The following is a 23,879-nucleotide window of genomic DNA, read 5'->3' on the forward strand; positions in this document are numbered from 1 at the left end:
GGGGGGGTTTGGTGGGTGAAGAGAGCAAGATATGGCACCCCCTAACAACAGCAGCTAAATTACAATTGCAGAGAAGGTTAGACACGAATTGTAGCGCCACAAATTTCCTGAGCACAATGCCCAGAATGGCAGTGAATTACACATGTGCGGTGTAGCAATACCATGTTTGGAAGTATCTGCTGCAAGCTACCACGCATACATAAAATGTCAGTCTTTTTGGAGAAGACTGGATGCGTGGATTTAAAGCCATTTTTAATAGACTTGTGGGATGTAACTAAGATGGCACATAGAATCTCATGCGTGGTATTAGCGCCACCGAGACAGGCAGTGCTATTCAGAGCACATCACAATGCCCACTGTTTTCATCACAGAGCCAGCTATGTTGATTGAGTGAGAAAGAAGCGTCATCCCAATCTCAGATTTCCATCTTAATGACACAAACACCAGCCACATTAGATGGATCCCAGACACCATCTGGATAAGTCCAAGGTGGTAAAGTTATTCTTTAATAACTGCCATTTTAAATTAAAATTTTTACCTTGAGTTACTTACACATTATTTTATCTAACCAACTAATCTAATTCATATCCATTATTATTATGAACCTGAAATCTGCATTTCAGCATGAAATAAGGGGGAGCAAAAACTTAATTTTACTTCATATATTAACCACTTCATCTCCCTAATCTTTATACCCCTTGTGGACCAGATCTTACAGATTCAGAAAAGAATTTAGTCATTACTTATCAATATCAATGTAATATATTTTTGTCTTTACAAATTAAAACATGAACCACAAAAAATAATAGTTTAAAGGGGAAGAGGAGGAAGAAGTCAATTAAGACTGAGTGGGGTGAAGTAATAGTTAACAAATGGATAAAAAGGAACACTTAAAAAAAAAAAAACCTAACAAGAACGTTTTACTTGTAAGGTTGATTTAACTGATATTACAGAAGAACTAGTCTATATATTTTGTATAATTACTTTTAGAGTACATTTATGAAGCTGGCCATTAATGCTTGCTGGCTTCATTTACACAGGACCTAGCTGTCCATCTGATATCTGGTCTTGGGTATATTGTCAGGTACAGTGGCTACAGTGGGAAAGGAAGTCCAGAGTGTACAAGGTAATTTGATTACGTTTTTTAGTGCTTGCCTTTTATGTTTAAGGGCCAAAGCTGGTTAAACAAATTGCATATTTAAATGATGCAGCCAAAAAAAATAGTTTTAAATGCATATTTAAAACACTCATAAGGATATGCAGTAACACTCATTAGAAATGGACATTACTGCATATGCATAAGGCGAAAGGGCCATAAATCCAAGTAAGTCCACATTTTAAGATAGTGTTGTTTTTTTACCTTTTCTACTTGGCTTTTTATGTCACTCCTATCATTTTATGTTCAGTATGTATATCATTAATAAGCTCTGTGACGTGCTTGCACTACCTCTTTTACCAAATAGACATCCAAAAAACACAGGAATGCCCTAGGACGTTGTTAATTTGTTCTTTACGCCTTTCACAGACGTAATAGCTGACATGGATATACAATCACTTGTAGAATTCAATAAGATAATGATGCAATTGAAAAGCTTAATGCAATCAGTGAGGAATAGCAGAGTGTGCAGCATGTAAAGGCTTGCTTTAAATAGGCTCGGAGCAGCCTCTGGTATAACTGTGCTATGCTGAAAATATGTAGCCCAAAGGAAGCTGTGGCACCTCTGACTGATCCATCACACATACATCCTACTTGTCTGCAGTATTACTCAGGCAGTGATTTACCGTACCAGTGGTCTAGAAATGTCTGACTCTCCCAGGGTGGAGGCTATGTGTTATCAGACACACCTTAGATACACTGCTGTATACTAAACAGCCTGTCAGGCCCTGGGGCCACACATATTTATTACACAATATGACTCATGCTGTGATCCGAGAGGTTGAGCATTACAAAGAACCATGCATGCCTTGATGTTAACCTGGATACCTGAGTCAGAATTCTGCAGTATAAGAGGGATGTCACTAGCTGGATGACAGTTTTGTAAGCGCAGACTGCACTTTGGAGCATGGGTGCCCACTGACAGGCTGCAGTCCAGAAGATCTCTTTATATATTTATATATTAATATATATTACTATATATATCCTACAAGGAATAGTTTGTAGACTGAGAGTCAAGTAGAAGGAGCTTTTAATTTTTCCTAAAAGGAAGATGTTTTGCCCGGGATGCTTTTTGATCAGCCTGGTGCTTTGTGGAGTAACTGGTATACAGCAAAGATCAGAGTTGCTGCAATTCCCCCAAAGTTTTAATCCACAGCAGAATATCTTGGATGGACATGCGAACAAGGTGAGTGAGCCCCATGTATGTATACTTGGCATGTGGTCATATCATTTCTATATTGACAAATTAGCCTTTTGATGTTTGTTTTATGATGTTTGAATCCACTTTGTTTTCTTTGGAATTTACGATCGCTTAATATTTTCCCTTTGGGATTATATTATTTTGTGTATCAACGGGTATTGTTTAGGAATAGTAGAATATGACAGAGCAGCATGTAATACATGTCCAGTACTCAGAGTCTTATGCTGCTTGATTTTATTACCGCAGCCCCTGTAGGTGACAACGTGTACAAGGTGCATTTGCTGGAGCTGTATCGTTCTATCACCATTTCATTGTATTATATTTTACAAAAATGTTACCCTGAAAAACAGCACAGGCGTCTTAAATGTCAGCACATCGAAAAGTTGTTTTTTTTGACTAATGGAAAATCAGGTCAGAGCAATACAATCATTCCTTCATATCTCTTGGCACCTTTTTTTCCCCCATTGGTTTAGAGCATTGATAGAGTCTTATTTTAGCTATTGATTCCAAATTGCATATAGTTGATTAAGGCTAGTTGACCATTAGGGGATGAAAACCATGGCTTCTGTAGAGAATGAGCCATTACAAAGTATTATAAGAATTTGTGATAGAAATGATGACTTATGTGTTTGAAGAAGGCTCTACTGTGCTTTTTTTAATAATTTTGTATCAAAACTACAAGAACAGAAGCACGTGACATATTATTACACATTATGAATTCAATAGTATCACTTACACATCAGTTTTTATACATCATAAATGGGTATTGGTCTGCTGGGAGCATACAACTGGTTTGCAGCATTGCCATTAAACATCTATGTTATCAGTATTGCTTTAGTAATTAGACCATATATTTTTGGTTCCTTTAAGCCTACCTAATCATAACTTGTTTGGTTTTACTTGTAAGTGTTTTACAGCAGTGTAATTTTCAGTGCCAATTTCCTTTACAGCTAAGATAACAATGAATTGTGACTCTTCTACTAACATTCATTGTTAATAAGTTTGACTTGGAAAGCAAACACAATCATTCATGTTATGTTGATTCAATTTTTTACTTGTGCTATATTTGATAAAAATACTTGATAAGCACTTTGCAAAGCAGCAGCTATTTAATATTATATGGCATGACAACCAATCAAATTTCAGCTTTCATTTGTTTAGAGGGGCAAGTGAAGTTTGACTTCTGTGGTTTCTGCTTTATGTATAGTGGCTGTACCTCATTATGAAATATCAGATTGATTCAATAGGGCAGAGCATTGTCTAAAATGTAATACCATGAATGACTATTCAGCAGTTATCTTTATTTTGTTGTATTCAGCAGTTATTCTGACTGGTGTAAACTGCTGAAAGGTGAAATCTGATTGGTGGATGTAGGATACTGTGTTGGCATATCGTTAATATTTGTCCTCAGTAAACAAAACCGCACGTCTTTCTTTGTGAGTTTTTCAGTGGCTTACCAAGATTTCCTGATGAATATAACTTTTGTAAGGTTATGTTCCCACAGGAACTTGTAATTGCTTAATAAATCAGCCACTTATTAATACTTTAATTTATTAGTAATAATGCAACAACAAGTTTGTCAGGGCCTGTAGATCTCACTGGCGGCCAAGGATCTGTATGTGCTCTGCATGTGAGTGCTTGTTCTCTGGATGGCTTCAGTTCTTTCTTCTGTGTTCTTTCATTCAAACAATGCACCTGGGGTCTTACTGTACAAAGCCTCAATGCCTTAACCTGCTGCAGATGAGATCATATTCAAGGCTATATACGGTTTGCTGACTTCAAATAAAAATAATAATCAAATTGTAAAGTTGCCAGCCTAGAACAATGTGGTCTAGTGATTTATTTGCTTTAGGGATCAATGATATTATAATACCCTAAGCTATTATTATTATTTACAAAGTTGTTGTTACACTTCACCATATACTTCTGATTGGATGGATAGTAACGTTACTATTGATGGTTTGATGGTGTATGTGACAGGTACTAACATTTTATAAGACTACAACAAGAAATGGCAAGAAGCTCATTCATTTATATCTAGCAAGAGAGATGCAGGTCAGAGGGGCATTAAGTAAACAGACTTCTCAGGACTCACTGCTTGCCAGTTCTAATGGACATAGAAAATTATTGAGAATAAAAAATCATCTGACCAGGCAAAATTTTGTATGGGGCCCCGTGATTGCTAGTTATGCCACTTGCAGAGCCCCAGCGGAGAGTGACCCTGCAGAGCCCACCATAGACTCTCTATAGTGGGCTCTGCAGGGTCTGAGATCTCTTACCTGTCATCGCCTCTGTGGTCGCCGGGCCCCGACTCCTCCTGTTCCGTCCCCCGCCTCCTCTGCTATCAACGGGCCCCGCCTTCTCGTACATCACTGGCCCCACCTGCTCTCAGGTCGCTGGCCAGTGATGTAAGAGGAGGCGGGCACCACCTCCTCCATTCCGTACACAGCCCTCATCTGCCGCAGCGGCTGGCTGTCACTGACACAGCTCCGCAGCGGCTATGAGGGGAAATGCGCCGTGGCCGCTGCTGAGCTGTGTCTGTGACAGCCAGCACCCCCACATGCCATAGCGACCCAGGCAGCCCTGGCCGGGCCCCCCTGTGCCCGGGCCCCATAGCGGCCGCCTGGGTCGCTATGGCGATTGTTACGCCACTGCATGTGACTTTTCTAATGTACTACAAAATGTCAAAAGTGTCAGGAGAGAAGTGTAGGGTTTTTTTATGTTTTGTAACAGAAGAACATTTTTTTTATAGGAATGGGGAAAAAGGTGGTTAATAAAATCCATTTACATTATTAAAGTGAAAACTGTGAATACAATTGTAATACATTTACTGTCAATACGTTTGACACATGAGAAAAGGCTGCACCATCTTTAACATTGTGTAGGATACTGTGGCTGCAGGACTCCGAAAATACTTATACCTCCAGGACTCTTCTAGAGTCTCTACCATCATTTGAAACTTCTTACTCCAACCTTTTCGGCTATCTCCTACTCTGTCTGCCTTTAAGCAAACCAGGAAGACACATCTCTTCAGGGAAGCCTGTCCCTTCTCAACCTAACCACTGAACTATCACTTTCTCAAACAATTCATCCCCACAAAGCTACCACCTATTGTATCACTTGCCCCTCCCTTTGAAATTGTAAGCTCTCACGGGCAGGGCCCTCATCATCTTGTCTTGTATTGTATTGTAACTTTAATGTCTTCTTTATATTGTAAAGTGCTGCACAAACTATTGGTGCTATATAAATCCTGTATAATAATAATATTATTAATAATAATACCGGTTGAACTCCTCAAAACTGTTTAAGTGTATCTAAACCTAAGAACAAAAATGTGATATATTACAGCTTACCTGTCCTTAGATGTGGTGGCTGCATTCCTTTTTATTTTTTTAGTATTTCTTCTACAAGTACAAAAAAATCCTGTTGATCCTGCAAGAGGTTCAGTGTTGTTCTAACTTTTTGTGCACTGAACTGAAATCACAAAGGAAGTTATTAGCTTTTCCAGCTAGCTTCTGTGAACTAAATAACACCTCCTCATTTGTTATGAGGGAGAAGTATTCCATAGTCTTGTCCTGGGGTGACAACACTGCTCCTTCATAAATATAGTACAGTGAGTGAGAGTTGTGTTACTGGCTGGATCACCAGGAGAAAATAAAGGGAGGAGAAGCCAGAAAAGAGGAGACTAATGCATCCACTAGATCTAAGGACTGGTAGTATATAAGGTTTTTGTTTTTTGGCTTAGAGATACTTAAGACATTAAAGCCATTCTCCAGCCAGAAGGTTTTATTATGTGGTGGATAGTGTAAGAAAGTGTTAGGGCCTCTGTCAATTTTTCATTGCTGTGTCCCTGTCGTGGAGATTTGTCTTCACTTCCAGGAGAGAGAAAACATCTCCCTAAGGTGGACAAAAATTTTTTTTTAGTAAACTTCTGACAATTGTTTTATTGCCTGGTGACAACCACACCCCTATATTACTTGTAAAGGGTCACATGGACAGGAAGTGAGGGAAGATCTCCCCAATGGGATCACAGACAGAAATAACAAATTCTTGCTCACTCTATACAAAACTAAACATTTCTTTTTTTTGGATGGAGGTTTGTTTCACAAAAGTAAAACAAACTCATTTGAACCGAGTTTTGGAGCTTTGGCATGTTAATAAATCTATCTTAAAACTAGCTTCATTAGAAAACTACTCACATAAAACCAATGTTAAACCGCATAGTCATCAGAACGATCAATACCCAATTTTTAATTCCACTGCCAAAACCAATACTATGGCTGGGAAGAAGTACAGACTGTTCTGCTGTATTGTTTGCTTCACTCTGCGCCTACTGACTCCACCCTACATGCTGCCAGACAAAGTCGTTTTTTAATAAAGCTTTTAAGGTTTTATATGGTTTCACACTTTCACGCTATGAGCTTCATTTACTCCCATGTGTGAACATCCGTGATGGGGCTGCTGATCTCGGTTTCATAACACTGTGGAAGGGAGGGAGACATTAAGGCAGATATTGACTGACCTGGTGAAACTTTGAGCGATTATTGACCCACGCTGAGGTCAAATCTGGAGGTGAGCAGCTTTTCATAAGGGCACACAGTGGTGCTGAGTGGAGGTTAAGGAAGACACCTCCTGGAGAGATTTCTTTGCACTATTGACCACTGTGTGGACTACACACAGACAGACTCTGTGTTTTTGCACAATTAAGCACTTTATCATAAGTGTGTGGATCACATCTACATATCACAATATTAATTATTATTTATATATTGCTTTTTATTAATGAACACTTGAAATGAAGTGGTTGAATATATATTGTTTTTTTATGTTACATAGTTACATAGATTTTGAGGTTGAATAAAGACATTAGTCCATCAAGTCCAACCTATTAGGATCTCATTCTAGGAGTACCTGTACCCCTGTATATTGCAGTCCCTTAAGAAATCGTCCAAAAGTTTCTTGAACAATTCCACATTATTTGCTGAAATCACCGCCTGTGTATTTATTAGCACTAAAGACATAATTTGAATGGTTGGATTTGGCACAATTGTATATGATTGAATAATGTGCCAGGGTAACCAGATGTGGAATCACCCGCTTTTTAGACAGGGTCATCTTCTGTTCATTGCAAGGAAAAGCGTGCACAATAACGAACAACACTGATATATGTAAACTTTTAAGGGCAATGCCTCTGTCATGTATATTTTTACAATTTGTTTTGCAGTTCCACTTTTATATATTACCAATGTGTAAAATGTAGCTGAATATATATTTAACTTAAAGTCTATTAAAGTCTATTAAAACAGCATTCAAGAATATCTAAAAAATATAAAAAATATTGTTTTTCCAGGGGTGTGCACCTGGACACTACCGTGAGAATCAGGGATTGTACCTAGGAAGGTGCGTTCCATGTAGGTGTAATGGACATTCAACACGATGTCACGATGGGTCAGGCATATGCATCGTAAGTACTGGTTTCATAAGTGAATCCTAAAGTGATATTTCAGTTGTAAATAAGTGTTATGGATTTTTTTTAATCTCTTGCTGGCTCTGATGGCAGTATCTCCCGTTCAGAGGGGCTGATTTACTAAATGCAAATAGGCTGTGCAAGGGGATTTGCTCTGTTAACTTCCATCATCCGTTCATCAGCAATGATGGGGTATTTTTTGGAAAGTGAATTTTCACTAAACTAAGGGGAAAATTCCCTTGCAAAATAAGCGGCCTATTTGACTTTAGTAGATCGACCCCAAGGTTCCTTTTCTATGTTCTCAAACTCTTTACATTTTTTTAGCAATTCATTTTGCTAGTTATCAGGGCACATGCATTGCTCCCTATTATCAACCATTTAATTTCTGAGAAGTGTTATCTTGTAATGTTTTGCCTAGGGAAACGCTTTATGTGCTCCATTTATTTTTAGTACAGATCAATCCTGTGTATGGTCAGCTTGAAATAGCTTTGAAGAAAGAATTTTGTTTTATATTTATTCTTACCAAAGTGTTCAACTTCTTCCTAATATTTTTTACTGTCTCAATTTTGTCCTGTATCTGTATGTTTTAAGAGAGACTGTATCATGCAGAAACTATATAGATATAAAAGAGAACCAACCTACAAGCCACTGTATGTAGCCACAAATTAGAGAGAGCTAAATAATAACTAGTAAGTAAAAATACAATAAATAGATCAGTATACTGTATAAATGTGCAGTAAGAAGGGCTGCAATACAGAAGTGGACTTAGTGCAGGTGTGAGACAGCAGAGATCTAGCTGCCGCCTTGGAATGTGGTTATACAGCTTTTAATGTATAGAAGCTTTAGCTACACAATTTTTTCCCAGAAACGATTGAATATTTGCCAATACATATGTTATTCCAGATACTTTGTGCTCCAGAAAGTTGGATCACAATTCTTTTTGAGGCATTTTTACATGCATCAACACATGTTTGTCAAGCGTATTTTAAGTGTTTTTACAAATATTGTGCGCCTTTTTCAGCTTGTGCTGTCCTCATTGTTTTTTGCAGAGGACGGCTGGCTCTTGCGCGACAAATGCACATCAAAAAACAAAAAATTTGCAAAAACACTTGTGTCGCATGTTTCCAGGCGTTTTGATTGAAGTCTATGGGCCAAAAGCACTGATATCTGCAGAAAAGAGGCTCATGTACTTTTTTCAGAGAAAGGCGTTTTGCTACAGGCGGCAGAACGCTCAAGTGTGAACAGGGGCCATAGAAAACAATGGGATTCCTTGCGTTCAGCGCTGTGTAGCCCCGAGCTTTGAGCTACAAAATGCCTACGTGTGAATGGGGACTAACAGCAGTTTAGAATATCATATATGTCTATAAAATATGTATTGATAGCTATAATGTTGAGTCTGATGGGTGTGAAAGGCTCATTCCCATTTCTGTAGAGCAAAGAAAGGGTCCACTAAGCCATCACAGAGATTGTCTAACATGTTGGTAAATCTGTGGGGCTTATTCAAATAGGAAAGCAGAATTGATTTTCATTTCACCATACTTTGTGCAACTATACTGCTAAATTTTGATTTGTCTCTTCACCTGATATTATATATTTGATGTGGCAAGGTGCATTGTAAAAATGGTGATAAATGTGAAAAACAAAATTAAAGAATCTATTTCCAAAATGTTTTTTGCTAGAAAATGTTACCATTTGTTAAGCTATGAGGCCAAAGGCCATCATAGGATTGCACGTTGCGCCAAGAAAAGCCCCACCAATACATAAGTACTTATTAAACTAATTAATAAACAGTAAGAAATATCTGCATGTTGGGACAACAATGTAATCATCAGACTGAAAAAATTAAAAATGTTAGGTTTTCAACCATGCTGTGATACTAATTCATGAGTTTGAAATGTGTTCATTTGGGTTACTTGAACGGAATTTGCTATGCATTTAGTGTAGGAGCAGTTTTGTCATGTAAGCAGTTCAGCAGTTTAGGGAGTGCCCAGATTACAGTTCATTTCTCAGGTAGGACAAGCCATTACAGGACTTGTGTGCTACAGGAGTATGCGGACATTTAATATCAGACTAGAACAGTCTGTGACTGAGGATTTCATCATGTCTATAAAAGGAAAAGTATAGGTCATATTATTAAATGTGGTTTGGAACACAACCATCACATTAATATATACCCATTAAGTGAGGCTATAATAACAGCTACAGTCTCCATTAAATTATCACAACTACTAAACTGCCAAAGCATGCTAACTTTTATTTTATTAAATGGCTTAAAATAGACAGAGATTCCTAATGTACACTACCAAAATAACCTACAGGAACCACATATACTGTACATACCTGCCAGCTTGACATCATCGCAGGGCTATTGTGTTGACATCATAGTTCTCTACCCTGTCGTAAATGTACCCGTTCTATCTTCATGCTGAGTCCATCATCAGTCTTTATTTTGGGCCACACATTCTTGTGCATGAAAAATCCTTACTTCTTAAAGGGACTTTAATCCAAGGAGTTAAATCTTAAAAATGCATTCAAGTATCCTTAGTGCTAGTTCACACCAGCCCAGTGCGGTTCGGCCCGATTGGTGCCGGAACGCACTGGATTGCATTTCGGCCGGAGGGCATGGCTGCGGGGCCATTGACTGCAATGCAACGCCACGCCCCCTCCTATCCCAAAACAAAGTGAGCAGGCCGGAATGCAATCCAGTGCGTTCCAGCACCAATCGGGCTGGTGTGAACTAGCTCTAACTATTAACAAAAATGTATCTTATTTGTGTATCACTCGGCTGTAGATCCTCAAATCATCTCTGAATTAATTCTGACACTATCCTTCTTTCTGGAGGGACGCTACTGTTGTTCCTTATGATCCCCGTGTGTGTTGTACAGTAGTCATGGCTCCAAGCCATTTCCCATGACTGACTATAACTTCAACACATATTGGTAAACTATATATGACATTGTAGTCCATCACAGGAGCGAGCGTGGAGCTGTGGCTACTTTAATTAACATAAACTATTCACAATGGTGCCATGAAGTTTGGAACAAGTGATTTACATTTTTTGTTTTCAGTATAGAAAACATTTGTGTGCAGATTTGTTTCCATGGATGAAGGACCATCTAAATTTTTGTGACCATTTGCTTTAGATTTTGAGGGTGACTGGCAATAGATAATTTTAAAAGGCATAACATAAGCACACGATGTTGGCTCTCAAAGGAATACCCAGCTGCTAGAATTATTTCTCTTATAGATAACATTTTCTTGTTTTACTGGTCCTAATCTTGTTTAGAACATATTGACAATTTTCAAATATCCTTCTATGAGATGACCAACTCATAAGGAGAAAAATGCAAGTCTGAATGCTATGCAGGGAAAAGCCAGTTATTTGCCTACTGTATCTAATAGTATATCCAGGACTAACATTTTCTTAACTCATTGATAGCCTTCTGTGTTTCTACTTCTAGAACTGCCAGCATAATACCGCAGGTGACCACTGTGAAGTGTGCAAAGAAAGTTACACAGGGAATGCTGCAGATGGGTCATGTAGTTTGTGTGCTTGTCCTCTCCCTGTGCTTTCAAACAGGTAAGATAGAGGTTTAACAAAGCTGACCACATGTATATACTGTTTGCTATCAACAATTACACACATTCACAATCTACATGTAAAAGGACAGATTTTTTTTTTTTTAAACTTGTTCAGAGGAAATTGTTCATGTTGCTTAGGGCCAGACCTCGAGTAGGAGACTCTTGAATATAAAACATGTTGGTCCATATCTGTGTATGCATGATCGTCCCTTGCTAAGCCTGGAATTGCAATATTGTTGTCATCAATCATAGCCCAGGTCCTGTTCTGCAGCTGTTTGTTTCAGTGAATTTTGCTACTTTATTAAAAAGGCCCTCTTATCACATCAGCCCACAAACACTCCAGCCCATTTGGTAAATGCGAGAATTACCAATTTGTAGCACATTTTCCTAATAGCATCCATCAGGTTGCAGAAATTATTGTGCTTTTGATGGTCAGAAATGAAAGCGAAATGCATTTAATCAAAACTGACTAATTTATTTATTGGCCTCGGTTTTTATAGATAAGCTTCAAAATATTTAATTCTGGTGCAACCAACACCCATATTGCTGCACAACTGTATTTATCCAAAGAATAGAATACATACAAATGCTGGCACCCAGCTGCAATATGGAGGTGAAAGTGGCAGAATGAATAGTTTTGTATGAGAGTTACAGATGTATGCCGCTGGGTAGTTTGTTGTAGAAAAAGAATTATTCCTTTCATTTTGTTATTTTCAGCTTTGCCACGGGATGTGCAGGTAGTGGGAGAAACCTAAAGTGTTTCTGCAAGCCAGGATACACTGGATTAAAATGTGAAGAGTAAGTATTCATCCTAATCTGCTTCGTGATACAGTTCTGTTACACAAAGGTGTGACATTTGCAATGCCATGTTGGTGTTATATGTGAAATAGTTCATTGCAGCTTTGCTATGTTTATACACCATATACTGTACATTGTATACTGCTTAGATTTTATACTAAGAGCTGTTTTCATTTTTTGTGCAGATGTGCCCAGGGCTACTATGGCAATCCATTACGGTTAGGCAGCAAATGTCAGCCATGTAACTGTGGTAATAATGGGCAGCTGGGCAGTTGTGATCCTTTAACTGGAGGTAAGAATGATTATTAATATGTACTCTTTAGAATGGATCTGCAATAAAGTAGTATTTCTTTATGTTACCAACAGTATGTGTATTATAGATATGTAAATAATCTTATGGAGCACTGTAATGTACAGAAAATTAGATGGAAGACTTTGAATGAGACCTGTACTCCCGCTAAAATTACCCAGTTGAAGGTTATGCATATGCTTTGAAGGTTATGCTTCTTTATTTGTTTCTTTCTTTCTTTCTATATTTTTTTAGTTAAATTAATGTGAAAAATTGCATATCAATATGTTATATTTGTGTACAAATATTGTACTGTGCAATATAAATTAGTAAATATATAAAATGTAATTATATAAAGTGACAAGATGCAAACAGTTATTTTATAGTGCATGCAGCTTTAACTTTTCGAAAAAAATAAAAATGATATCCCTAATTAATAATTACAATAATGCATATACAAGTGCCACTACCAAACAGATCCAAATGTCCAACAGTATTCACAATATATATACAAATGTTAGTATGAAACACTCCAAATGCCAAATGTGTTGAAAATGTGCTTCAAAGGTGCTCCTTTGATCCCCTTCTCGGTGCTCTTTTCAGATTCAATAAACTCACCAGGCAGGATGGATCAATATTGACATATGGTTAAATGGCACTTAAAGCAGAACTCCAGGGGAAACGTTTCTTAACCCCTTCGTGACGGGAGACGTACACTGTACGTCCAGCCACAAAGGGACCAAATGACTCGTCACGTACACTGTACGTGACGAGTTATTTGCTGCACTAGAAGGCTGCTAACCACTGAGAATCAGCGGTTACCTTTCAGTAATGGATGTCTAACTATCTAGAGATCCATTACTGAAAGGGTTAACCTTTTTCAGACACCACCCTTGCAGTAGAGCTACCCCCGGACTGCAAGGGTTAAGTGCTCTTTTTGTCTAGGTTCAAAAATACAAAAGTTATGCTCACCCGATCCTCAGAGGCCGCTTGCTCTTAGACTGGTCCCTTCCACCTCACTCCCCCTGCTCCTATACACAGTAGGGATGCACCAATAGCGTTTTTTCTGTATCGAGTGCAAGTACCGATACTGGGTTTTTTTTTGTACACGCCGATACCAAATACCGATACCGGAAGTCCCATTAAGGAAGCCAGGCAGCATGTAATGACTCGCCACCCCAGCTTCCCGATCAGTAGAGAAGCCGTCTCCATGCTCCCTCGTCACCAGATGACTAGGAAGCATAGAGCCGGCTTCCTGCCCAATCAGGAAGCCGGGGGCTGTGTAATGATGTGTTTCCCGGCTTCCTGATTGGTCGAGAAGCTGGCCAATCAGGAAGTCAGGCAATGTCTCATTACACGGCGCCTGGCTTCCTGATTGGCCAGGAAGCCGGCTCCATGTTCCCTTGTCACCAGGGGGCCAATCAGTAAGCCGGGGGGCATGTAATGACACGCTGCCCGGCAGCGTCTAATGATTCGCTGCCTAGCTTCCAAATACTCGGCATCGGCAGGGATACTGATACTAGTATCGGTATCATTGCATCCCTAATGCACAGTGTATAGAATGTGATAACTCATGGGACCTTAGACCGCTGCAGTGGAGGGGGAGCAAGGTGGAAGGGACCGGTCTAAAAGCAAGCCAGCAACGGGGATTGGGTGAATATAAATTTGTTATTTTTCAACCTAGACAAAAACGAGCATTTAACCCATGCAGTTCGGGGGTAGTTCCACTGCAAGGGCTAAGAACATTTTTCCCTGGAGTTCCTAATTAAAACACGATCTCCATATACCAGCAGATAGTATTCCCTTATACGCTGTTAGCTCAAAAGTAGAAAATACCAGAAGTTCCCGTACTGTAAAATCATTAAAATGCTTTATTAAAATTAGAACAATAAAAACACACTAACATCCGCTCAGTGTAAGAAATCCTCTCGTTCTCCTATTCCTGTTTCTCCTGGGTGTACATAATGCTGTCAGCACGTCATTTGCCCACCGTACACGTTTCATCATAGACTTCATCAGGGATGGCATACGTCCTATATACTGTATTATACACAGTCCCACCCATGTATCAACCCATACCCTACCTACCTCTATCTCACCACTAGATGTCATTAATTTTGCAATAGAGGACAAATAACATAGCAATCTTATCAATGAGCAATTGGTATCCATACCTGATTTGTAACATTCTATACATAAATGGATCATACATACACTCATAATAATTAATTACATTCAACTATATATAAAACATAATCTCTAAAAAATGAATAACGTTTAATACCTTATGTAATCTATATTATCTATAATAAAATACTAACAACCTTACCCATAAAGTAACCCAAACCAGCGTAAATCCCTAATATAAACAACAAAAGGAGGAATATGTTATATTCATTCCAGCCAGTGGCCTGTGTTCCTTTCCTAAGCTAATTCTGCTGCTTTGATTAAAAAATCATGTTGTTTACAGAACTGAATAGCTGAAGTTGACATTTCCACACACAACTGAATAGGTTTGAAGTGTGTCTCTTCTTTGGCATTGATATCCAGGGGCTCAGACCATTCAGAATTCATTTCAGGTGCAGTTAAGCTGCTTCAAGCTGCTATTGCATTCCCATAGATTTGTATGGGGAGAGAAGCAGTTCTAAGAAAACAAAAGCATATCAATACTGACCCTTAATCTGGTGAGATGAAATCAATTGGTAAATGGAATTGTATATCAAGTGTTTGGACTGTGCTTATTTTTTTGTATTGCAATGATTTTATCAGATCATAGAAACAGAGTTTTTTTTTTTCCCAGAATGCCTTGATGAAGATCCAAAGGACACTGGAGATGATGAATGTAAGTTCCCATTTCTCTTTACTATGACCAAATACAGGATGGTGATAGAGTTTTCCCATTCCCTCTCCCTCCACATTTCTGAAGTCCCATCATTAAGATGGACTGCCTTGCTCAAGAGGGAGGGCATACTCCCATCACTACCAGGAAGTGGCAGAGCTGTGTGCATTCAGAAAGGCCTGGTATTCATCCATATCAGAGGGGAATGATAACTGTGGCATGTATGTGAAAGCACCTGGCTCTAGGTGTTTAATAATGTTTAGAAGCCTTATTAATTCTGTTTGCGTTTTGACATTTGGATTCTTACAGCTTGTGACAGCTGCATTGATACCCTATTGATGGATCTGATGACTATACAAGATGAATTCAACCTGATAAAGGCCAGGCTGCAAAGCTTTAATGCCTCCAGCCGATCACTGAAGCAGATCAGAGACCTGGAAGCTCACATCCAAGAAGTAAAGGTCAGTGCAGTGGAGCAGTTCCGGTTATAATTCTGGGTACCATGGTAGATGGACTCTAAAATGATTTGTGGTCCAGATGAATTATGGGGATCAATTGGTAGCTAAAAATGGAGAAATAAATAAGCTACTACTGCAGCTGCTTATGTATTAATGGCCGTTGCTTAATTTTATCAGAAAAGAACAACTCTGGGCAAATTACAAATTAACCCTTACAGTGGGGCTACCGCAGCACTGCAAGGGTTAAGTGCTCATTTTGTCTAGGACCTAAAATAAACATAGACCTACTCAGATCCTGCCTGGCTGCTAGACTGATCCCTGTAGCCTTTCTCCCGCTCCGATCCGGCGGTCTAATGACCCGTGAGTCATCACATCTAATACAGTGTATTAGATGTGAGAACGTAGAGGCACATTCCACCGATGGAGTGGGATGCGGGGATTGGTCTAGAATTCAGGCAGGATCAAGTATTGGGTGAGTATATCTTTTTTATTTCAGACCCTATACCAAAATGAGCACTTAGCCCTGGCATTGTCAGTAGGACAGAAAATTATGGGAAATCCAAACTTTTACAGTTGTCATCAGTACAGAATATAAATGGGCATCTGTTCCGGTAACAGCTGTGTAAGAGAGGATTTTCTCTCACCATAAGGAAATTTCCTCTCAGTTCCTGTTTGTCTGTGGGACAGGAAGTGAAGGAAGTAAACACTTTTCTGTTATTCTCAATGTTTTATACAGTAATTGTTTATTTGTTATGCATCACAATCTAAATATACACAAACTATGTGATATCTTTTAAAAAAATGTATGATGGTGTGGAACATACAAACTCCAGGAATAAGGAAAAAAACATTTACATATTTTGTTGGACTTCCATTGCAGCTTCAGTATGATATTTATAACAGTAAACTCACAAGTCAGCGTCAGAAAGTGGACAGTCTGCAGAAAGACACTGGGAGCCTGAAACAGCAGATAGCAGCTCTGCTCGAAAAGGTGAGCCATGAAACTCTTAGAACAAAGTTGGTTGTACAAAGTTGTACAACGCTGTAATTAGAGAATTCAAATTGGTCATTTTTTCTCATTTCAGGCTAAAATTAATTTTGAGAAGTATGAAAATATCATGAAAAATGCTGATAATACTTTCCGTGACTCTAGCAAAATGCTTCTGAACATTGATGTACTCCTGAAGAACATTAACAGTATGTTATAAACCAATTTCTAAATCAGTCAGTTTGGCAACCCGAAATCAGTTGATTTGTTTAGATATTTTTAAAAGCAAAGAGATTTTTTATTATTACAGTGTTTGTAACAAGAACTATCTGTATTGTAGTCCAACCAGGTGCTGTACATTGCACAATGAAACATATACAGGGTTATTGAGAAAAGGGTGAAGAGTATGGAGAAGGCAGGAGAAGTGAACAATCTAGGATAACATAGCTGATTTGGAAAAATTCTCCAATTCTGATCACTTTCCAGTTCAGCCATGTTGTCCTAGATTGTTCACTTCTCCTGCCTTCTCCAAACTCTTCACCCTTTTGTGAATAACACTGGCAATGTTTTTATATTTAATCAGTGTTTTATATTTGATGCTAAAAAGTAAAAAATGTTAAACATGTTGTATATCTTTTTTTATTTGAAAGACTTGGCATATATACCATTTGCAGCCTTGATAACATCAGACACCAGAATGCACAAACTATAGGAATGATTCAGGGGAGGGACATGGGTCTTCCCAATCTCATTGCAGTGACAAGACTGTGTTTATTCGACTTCATTCACAATGTGCAATTTGGGATTCCTGCAGCAGGAACCTACGGATTCTTGTAACAGGAATCCCAAATGTCCTGTTTAGCTGCGGCCGCTGTACTCCTTCAGATTAATGACCGGATGAAAGCAGCCACATCTTTAAGCAGCAGTTGGCATGTCCTGCTGGAAATAGCATGGCAGTGTCACAGCACATAGGGATCAGATAGACTGGCACTGGGAGTAGATTGGCATTTGCCATTTATGTGTAGCCAGTTGCATTGAATGGCAACAGAAAAATTCCTTATGTATGTGCCCGTCTCTACATTTTATAATTACTATATTCTATATTGAGAAAGGTGGTAATTTATATTCCTGTATTTTTTTTCAGTCCTCATTAAAGAGATTGCAAGTGGACCAGCTGACCCATCAAGCGCTGGAGAAGTGTCCTCGAAAATGGCTGAGGTCCAGCGAATGATAAATGAGATGCGAAAGCGCAACTTTAACACACAGAAAGTGGAAGCAGAACGGGAGAAAGAAGACGCCAAATCTTGTAAGTAATGCAAGTATGGCTGGAGTCTTTGTGATTCCTGCAACAAGTATCATGTTCAGAGTGGATGGTAGTGGTTTCAATGCTTATGGGGCTATTGTCAGAAGTTTAACCATCTTCCTTTTTTAATTAGTACTGAACCGCGTGAGAAACCAGTTCCAGAAGCATATTGACCAGCATAAGGAGCTCATGAAGGAAATCAACAAGTCAATAAAAGATTATGAAGCCAAAATAAATGATCTCCGGGATGCCCTAGGTGAAGCTTCAGCACAAACCAAACAAGCAAATAACCTCAACAAAGACAATACAGTTATCTTAGATGATCTTAAGGTAACTAGTGGCTATTGCAGTTGTATCACAAAACTCATTTAGATTTTTATGTAAATTCAGGTGTATCAATTTTGGTTATTGTTGAAGAGGCAGATGTTTTTTGCTGCGTGCAGCTTTAGGTATTCTTTTTTGTCAGTCAGCATGATGTATTGGAGGGAGTAGACACAAACACATTGTTTATTCAGTGATTTCAATAGCACCATGTGTTGAATTTATGACCTGGGTTTTCATTAAAATGTAGATCACATGAATGCAATAAAGAATAAACAAGAGACTGAAAATTGTGGCTTGTGCTCTTCAAGCATGTCCCGAGTCTGTTATTATCAGGGAATTTTTAAAAATGTTACTTTGTTCATTTAAAGTCTAGCTGTGCCAAAAACTTTGTATGTAGGACAATGAAAACGATAGAAACGTGATCTGCCAGTAGTTGATACAATGTCATCTAAATATGTTTTTCTTTCTTAATTTAAGAAAAGAGTTGCTGAATTAACTAAACAACAAAAAGAGGCAGCCGGTCATCTTAAAGGCGCAGAGATCAGCCTGGGACAGACCAGCAGTATGCTGGGTTTGCTGCAGAAGAGTAAAGAGGTAAGTTAAATGCCTTTTGTGAGTGCAATTAAAGACATAAGGCTCAATTCACAAAGCTTTACACAGAGATAAGGATCTTTCCTTTTTTTTATGCATCTGTTGCTTCAGCCATTACTTTTTTGTTCCTTTTATCTTCCCCTTTTTCTCTTCTTGCGTCCTTCTTTTTAAATTAAATAGGAGTATGAGAAGCTGGCAGCACAGCTGGATGGCGCTAAGCAGGAGCTGAACGAAAAGGTGAACGTCCTCTCGAAGGCAGCCAGTAAGGAACCTCTAGTGATAATGGCAGAAGAACATGCAAAGTCTCTGCAGAACTTGGCCAATCAGCTGTTGGAGTGAGTACTCATCTAAACATGTAGCGTACCCATAGGCATTAGATAATTGTTTATTGGAAAAGTATGTACAAGACTTTGAACGTCACTTTCAGACGTGACACTACACAACAGCTAAGAATGAGCCAAAACTTTCCAGTGGACCAATCTTCCAACTGTGATAAGAGAACATGTCTTGTATGTATATAATGTTCTGTGTGCGTGTGTGTGTATATATATATATAAATATATATATTGGGTGGGACAGAGCCTCCATCCCTGACTACAGCCAGTTCTGGTAATAAAAGGGTTAACCCACCAGCCAGAGGGTGTGTTAAAAAGGAACAGGAAGCCAGTCAGTCTGTCTGTGAGGAGTGTTTTTAGCAGGACACATGGCTATGTGTGTTAAGCTGTGGAATACAGTCTACCGAGACACTACTGGGGCACCTGTGTCCATACTGGAACCCTCTGTGAGCAGGCTGGGACTCTAACCCTGAGGTGGGACTTAGTATACAGGCGCTGAGCCGAATGTTGTATTTGCTGAATATAAGCCATTTACTTTGATTGTTTGCGGAAAAGAATAAAAGTTTATTTGCTGATACAGCTGGCTACGGGTCATATCAGCCCTGAATATTACAATATATATATGTACACACATCTGTGTGAAAATGTACATCATAAGATGCCAAAGCTGAGAAAATAATTCAAAGGTGTGTCCTGGGATGACATGCATTCATTTTTGGGGGGAATTTTGTTAAATGGGAAAATCTTAATTGGCTAATATATATAATCTATGTCTGATATGTTTGGCTAGTGTACTATAGACAGTCTCAATGTTAAAGACCCCTGCCAGTTACTGTTTGCATCTGAACTGACCCCATTGCAATTTCAAGAACAAAACAAAACCCTTTCTTGAAAAAAAGACTATTTGGGTTCCCATGCTTCTAACCGTCACAAACAGGGAAGAATTAAAAAAAAAAATGAAAAGCTGTATATGTCTACTTCTTCCTCTCAGCATGTCAAATCAGCTGTTACTTCAGGTGAGCACAGATACATCATGTTTCCCATTGACTTGCAATGTGGGAGTGCACAGCCAATACATTATTTGGGTGCCTGGATCTTATTAGATGTGCTGGTTTGCATAATAGAAGCCCTCCCAATTTAATTAACTAAGACACAATCGATAATTGGTTATATTTAGAGATCTAAAGAAATTTACAACTGGGCACTTTAAATAAATATTTATACTGATGGGAGATCAGTTAAGCAGAACACTGTAAACTCAGATTTATGGAACAGAGCCTTACTGCTGTAAGGCTCCACAACCAATCCAGTCTTGAGAAAATACAGGCCAGGTTGTTTATGAGTTCAAGCACATCCTTCGCATTGGAGCCTTGTTTTTACACATTGGGAAATTAGGGGAAGGATGCATAGTAAATTGTCATGTGCTGCACATGTGAGACACTTGCTAGATATGGCCGCATGCAATCATAAAAAGTTCAGTTTAAAGGCTATTGGGGTCATGTTTTCGGGCTGTAGAATGGTTGCAATGTTTCCCTGATTGTTTTTAGCTTTTGCTTGGAGCTGCTTTTTAGTTTAGGAATAGACAAATGTGTCCCCTCTTTACTTTATCATTTATTGTTCCACTTCCTAATACAAACAAGAGGGAGTGAAATTGGAAAATTGTAGTACTTTATAACATTCTAAATGTTTCCCATCAAACTCAGCATATTTCTAGTTTTGTAACCGGTTCTGTTTATAATTACACAGAATCAGACGGAATACCAGCGAGGAGGAACTGGTTCGCTGTGCTGTTGATGCTTCCAAAGCTTATGATGACATTATAAATGCTGTGAAAGCTGCTGAAGAGGCTGCAAAGAAGGCAAAGACAGCGTCTGATTCTGCTTTGGCAGTAAGTGGTTTGCATAATAAATTATGGATCATTTTTTGTTTTTAGACAAACAAGTCCATTCTATTAATTTTTATAAGCCAACTATATGTCTCTGAGTAATGGGTATATAAGAGGGAAAAGGAGTGTAGAGAAAATAGAAATGCTGTTATTTAAGTACAAGAAGAGCACACATCTAGCTAATAGAGTGAAGTAACAGTTACAGCTGGTCCCTCTGATTTGTGTCTTGGAGCAGCTACACCACTAGTTTTTGGCACAACAATTTGGTTCTGAAAATGTTTTGCTTTGTATTTTAGCACTAGTTTTTTTATTATAATATTGGAATTATTGGTGGTGATAGTACAGTTTTTGTTGTTAAAATCATTTTTACCATGATAATTATTGGTTTAAGGCTTGGACCAAATTGTAGGTCCTGTAAGTTTCATATACAGTGGAGAAGGATTAGAACCTCTGTCAATACTGATTACTGCCCATGGCCCCGTTGGAGAGCTTACCACTTACTTGCTGTCCTGGTAACAATGTTGCGACCTAGACATTAAGTTAGTAAAAATCTGACGCCGGGCTATAAAAGGTACATTTTCAATAGCAGAGTTAGAACCTTCTAATCCAGTTTTCTGTATCTCTACTAGAATCTCTACTGAAGTAATAGAAACTACCATTCTCCACTCTATCCGAAAACTAGGTTCCTATTCAAGGTTAAAGTGCAACTAAACTCAGGGGTTAAATCTTAATGCATTCAAGTACCCTAACTATTAAGAAAAAAATAGCTTATTTGTGTATTAAAGTTGTAGAGGATGAAGATCACCAGCACTCAAGTAGTAGCATTTAATCATTGTGCTCAGTTTTTGGAGTGAAACATCACAGACATAATACAGACAACATTTCGGGGCCACCCAGCGTCCCTTCATCAGGGCAGCTATACCATACAAGTTTGATACACACGGCGCCATCCGTGACTATCACTGCGAGCACCATGGTGGGTTGTTCTGGTCCAATCGCTGTAAGGAGTGCAGGGGACATATCCGTACTCTACATAATTTATGTATCACTCGGCTGTAGATCCTCAAATCATCTCTGAATCCATACTGACACAGTCCTTCCTTCTGGAGGGTCGATACTTTTGTTCCCCATGGCCCCCTGTGTGTGTTGTAAAGTATCCACCACTCCAGGCTCGCTCCCGTGATGGGCTACAATCTCAGTACAAATTAGTAATCTAAACCAGAGACTGTGTTTCATCATGGGAACAAGTTTTGAGTGGTGGCTACTTTACAACACATGTTGTAAATGATACACAAATAAGATAAATTTTTGTTTATAGTTAAGGTACTTGAATGCATTTTTAAAATTTAACTCCTGAGTTTTGTCCCACTTTAAGTTACGGTAGAGGGTTCATGTTAAAGCCCAATTTTGTAGCTTGCAAAAACAAATGCATTAAAATAGCACGTGTTGAATAGCTTACAGGTTTTTTTTTGCATTTCAAAGTTCCCCCACCCCAGCTGAAAAGATCCTGTCTATGTGGAGGCTACAGCTAAAAGCCACTATTGCCTGTGTAAGAGCAGCAGTCTAATGTTTTACCATTTGGCTAAAAAGTTAAAGCAGGCCCACAGGTGCTGCAGTGTCACCAGTTATGGACAGCAATTTCATCCTCCCCTCACTACTCCCCTTTGGTGGGCATTAGACAAATACTTAGCTAGGTGCCTATAAATTATTCTATATTTATTCTTCAGCCACAAAGAGAATAAAAAAGAATATTTGGAGCATCAGTTCCTGAATATGGCCACAAGGTGGCAACTGAAACTGCTTGACCAAAAAAGCAAAACATTTATTTAACATATTTTTTTACATATATTAACTAAATACTTATGTGGCACTAATATGCAATATATAACAATCAATATAATTTACAGTTGCAGTTTACATAGTTACATAGTTACATAGTATTTGAGGTTGAATAAAGACATTAGTCCATCAAGTCCAACCTATTAGGATCTCATTCTAGGAGTACCCGTACCCCTGTATATTACGGTCCCTTAAGAAATCGTCCAAAAGTTTCTTGAACAATTCCACATTATTTGCTGAAATCACCGCCTGTGGCAGTGAGTTCCAGACCCTAACTGATCTTACTGTGAAGAACCCCCTTCGCCCCTTGTGCTGGAATTTTTTTTCCATCAATTTTAGGTGATGGCCTCTAGTTTTTGTAATGGAGTTAATTTTAAACAGTTTATCGCTAATGTTGCTACCACCATTAAACATTTTGTACATGGAAATCATATCCCCCCTTAATCTCCTCAACGAGAAGTTTACGGCTAGCGTCCGTCATATCTAGCTCCAGCCATAGAGTTTCCACGTCTTCCCCATAGAGCCATAGAGTTTTCCACGTTTAAATTTTTGTTCTTTTTTTTTAATTCTAGAAAGTACAAAATGAAGATCTACCTGGAAAAGCCAAGAAATCTCTTACAGACTCAGAAGCACTATTGGAACAGGCCAAGAAAACGCAAAAAGCACTCAGAGGTATGGTTCAAGTTGGTCAGCTTCCAAAATGTGTTTTCAATTTACAGGCCTCAGATTGCTATTTATTTTTATGGAATTTTTGTGATTTACTAGCTGGCTTAAACACACCAAACTGTTTATTCCCCCATCTATGCTAAATAGCATGGATTGTG

At 38.6% G+C, this 23,879-nt stretch overlaps 1 protein-coding gene across 1 annotated transcript in view; it reads left to right on the forward strand.

Annotated features, from left to right (window-relative positions):
* The window catches only part of LAMA3 (laminin subunit alpha 3), a 160,340-nt gene that overhangs the window by 109,341 nt on the left and 27,120 nt on the right, over positions 1-23,879 (forward strand). The window contains exons 39-52 of the mRNA XM_018566742.1: positions 7,708-7,821; positions 11,286-11,404; positions 12,124-12,204; positions 12,390-12,496; positions 15,294-15,335; positions 15,642-15,793; positions 16,671-16,781; positions 16,876-16,987; positions 17,923-18,084; positions 18,215-18,411; positions 18,883-18,999; positions 19,177-19,331; positions 21,078-21,219; positions 23,628-23,727. Of these exons, the coding sequence (XP_018422244.1) occupies positions 7,708-7,821; positions 11,286-11,404; positions 12,124-12,204; positions 12,390-12,496; positions 15,294-15,335; positions 15,642-15,793; positions 16,671-16,781; positions 16,876-16,987; positions 17,923-18,084; positions 18,215-18,411; positions 18,883-18,999; positions 19,177-19,331; positions 21,078-21,219; positions 23,628-23,727 (1,711 nt within the window). The remainder of the gene's footprint in view (positions 1-7,707; positions 7,822-11,285; positions 11,405-12,123; positions 12,205-12,389; positions 12,497-15,293; positions 15,336-15,641; positions 15,794-16,670; positions 16,782-16,875; positions 16,988-17,922; positions 18,085-18,214; positions 18,412-18,882; positions 19,000-19,176; positions 19,332-21,077; positions 21,220-23,627; positions 23,728-23,879) is intronic.

Source organism: Nanorana parkeri, unplaced genomic scaffold (genome assembly GCF_000935625.1).
Source record: "Nanorana parkeri isolate BGI_ZX_2015 unplaced genomic scaffold, ASM93562v1 scaffold971, whole genome shotgun sequence".
NCBI classification, from domain to species: domain Eukaryota; kingdom Metazoa; phylum Chordata; class Amphibia; order Anura; family Dicroglossidae; genus Nanorana; species Nanorana parkeri.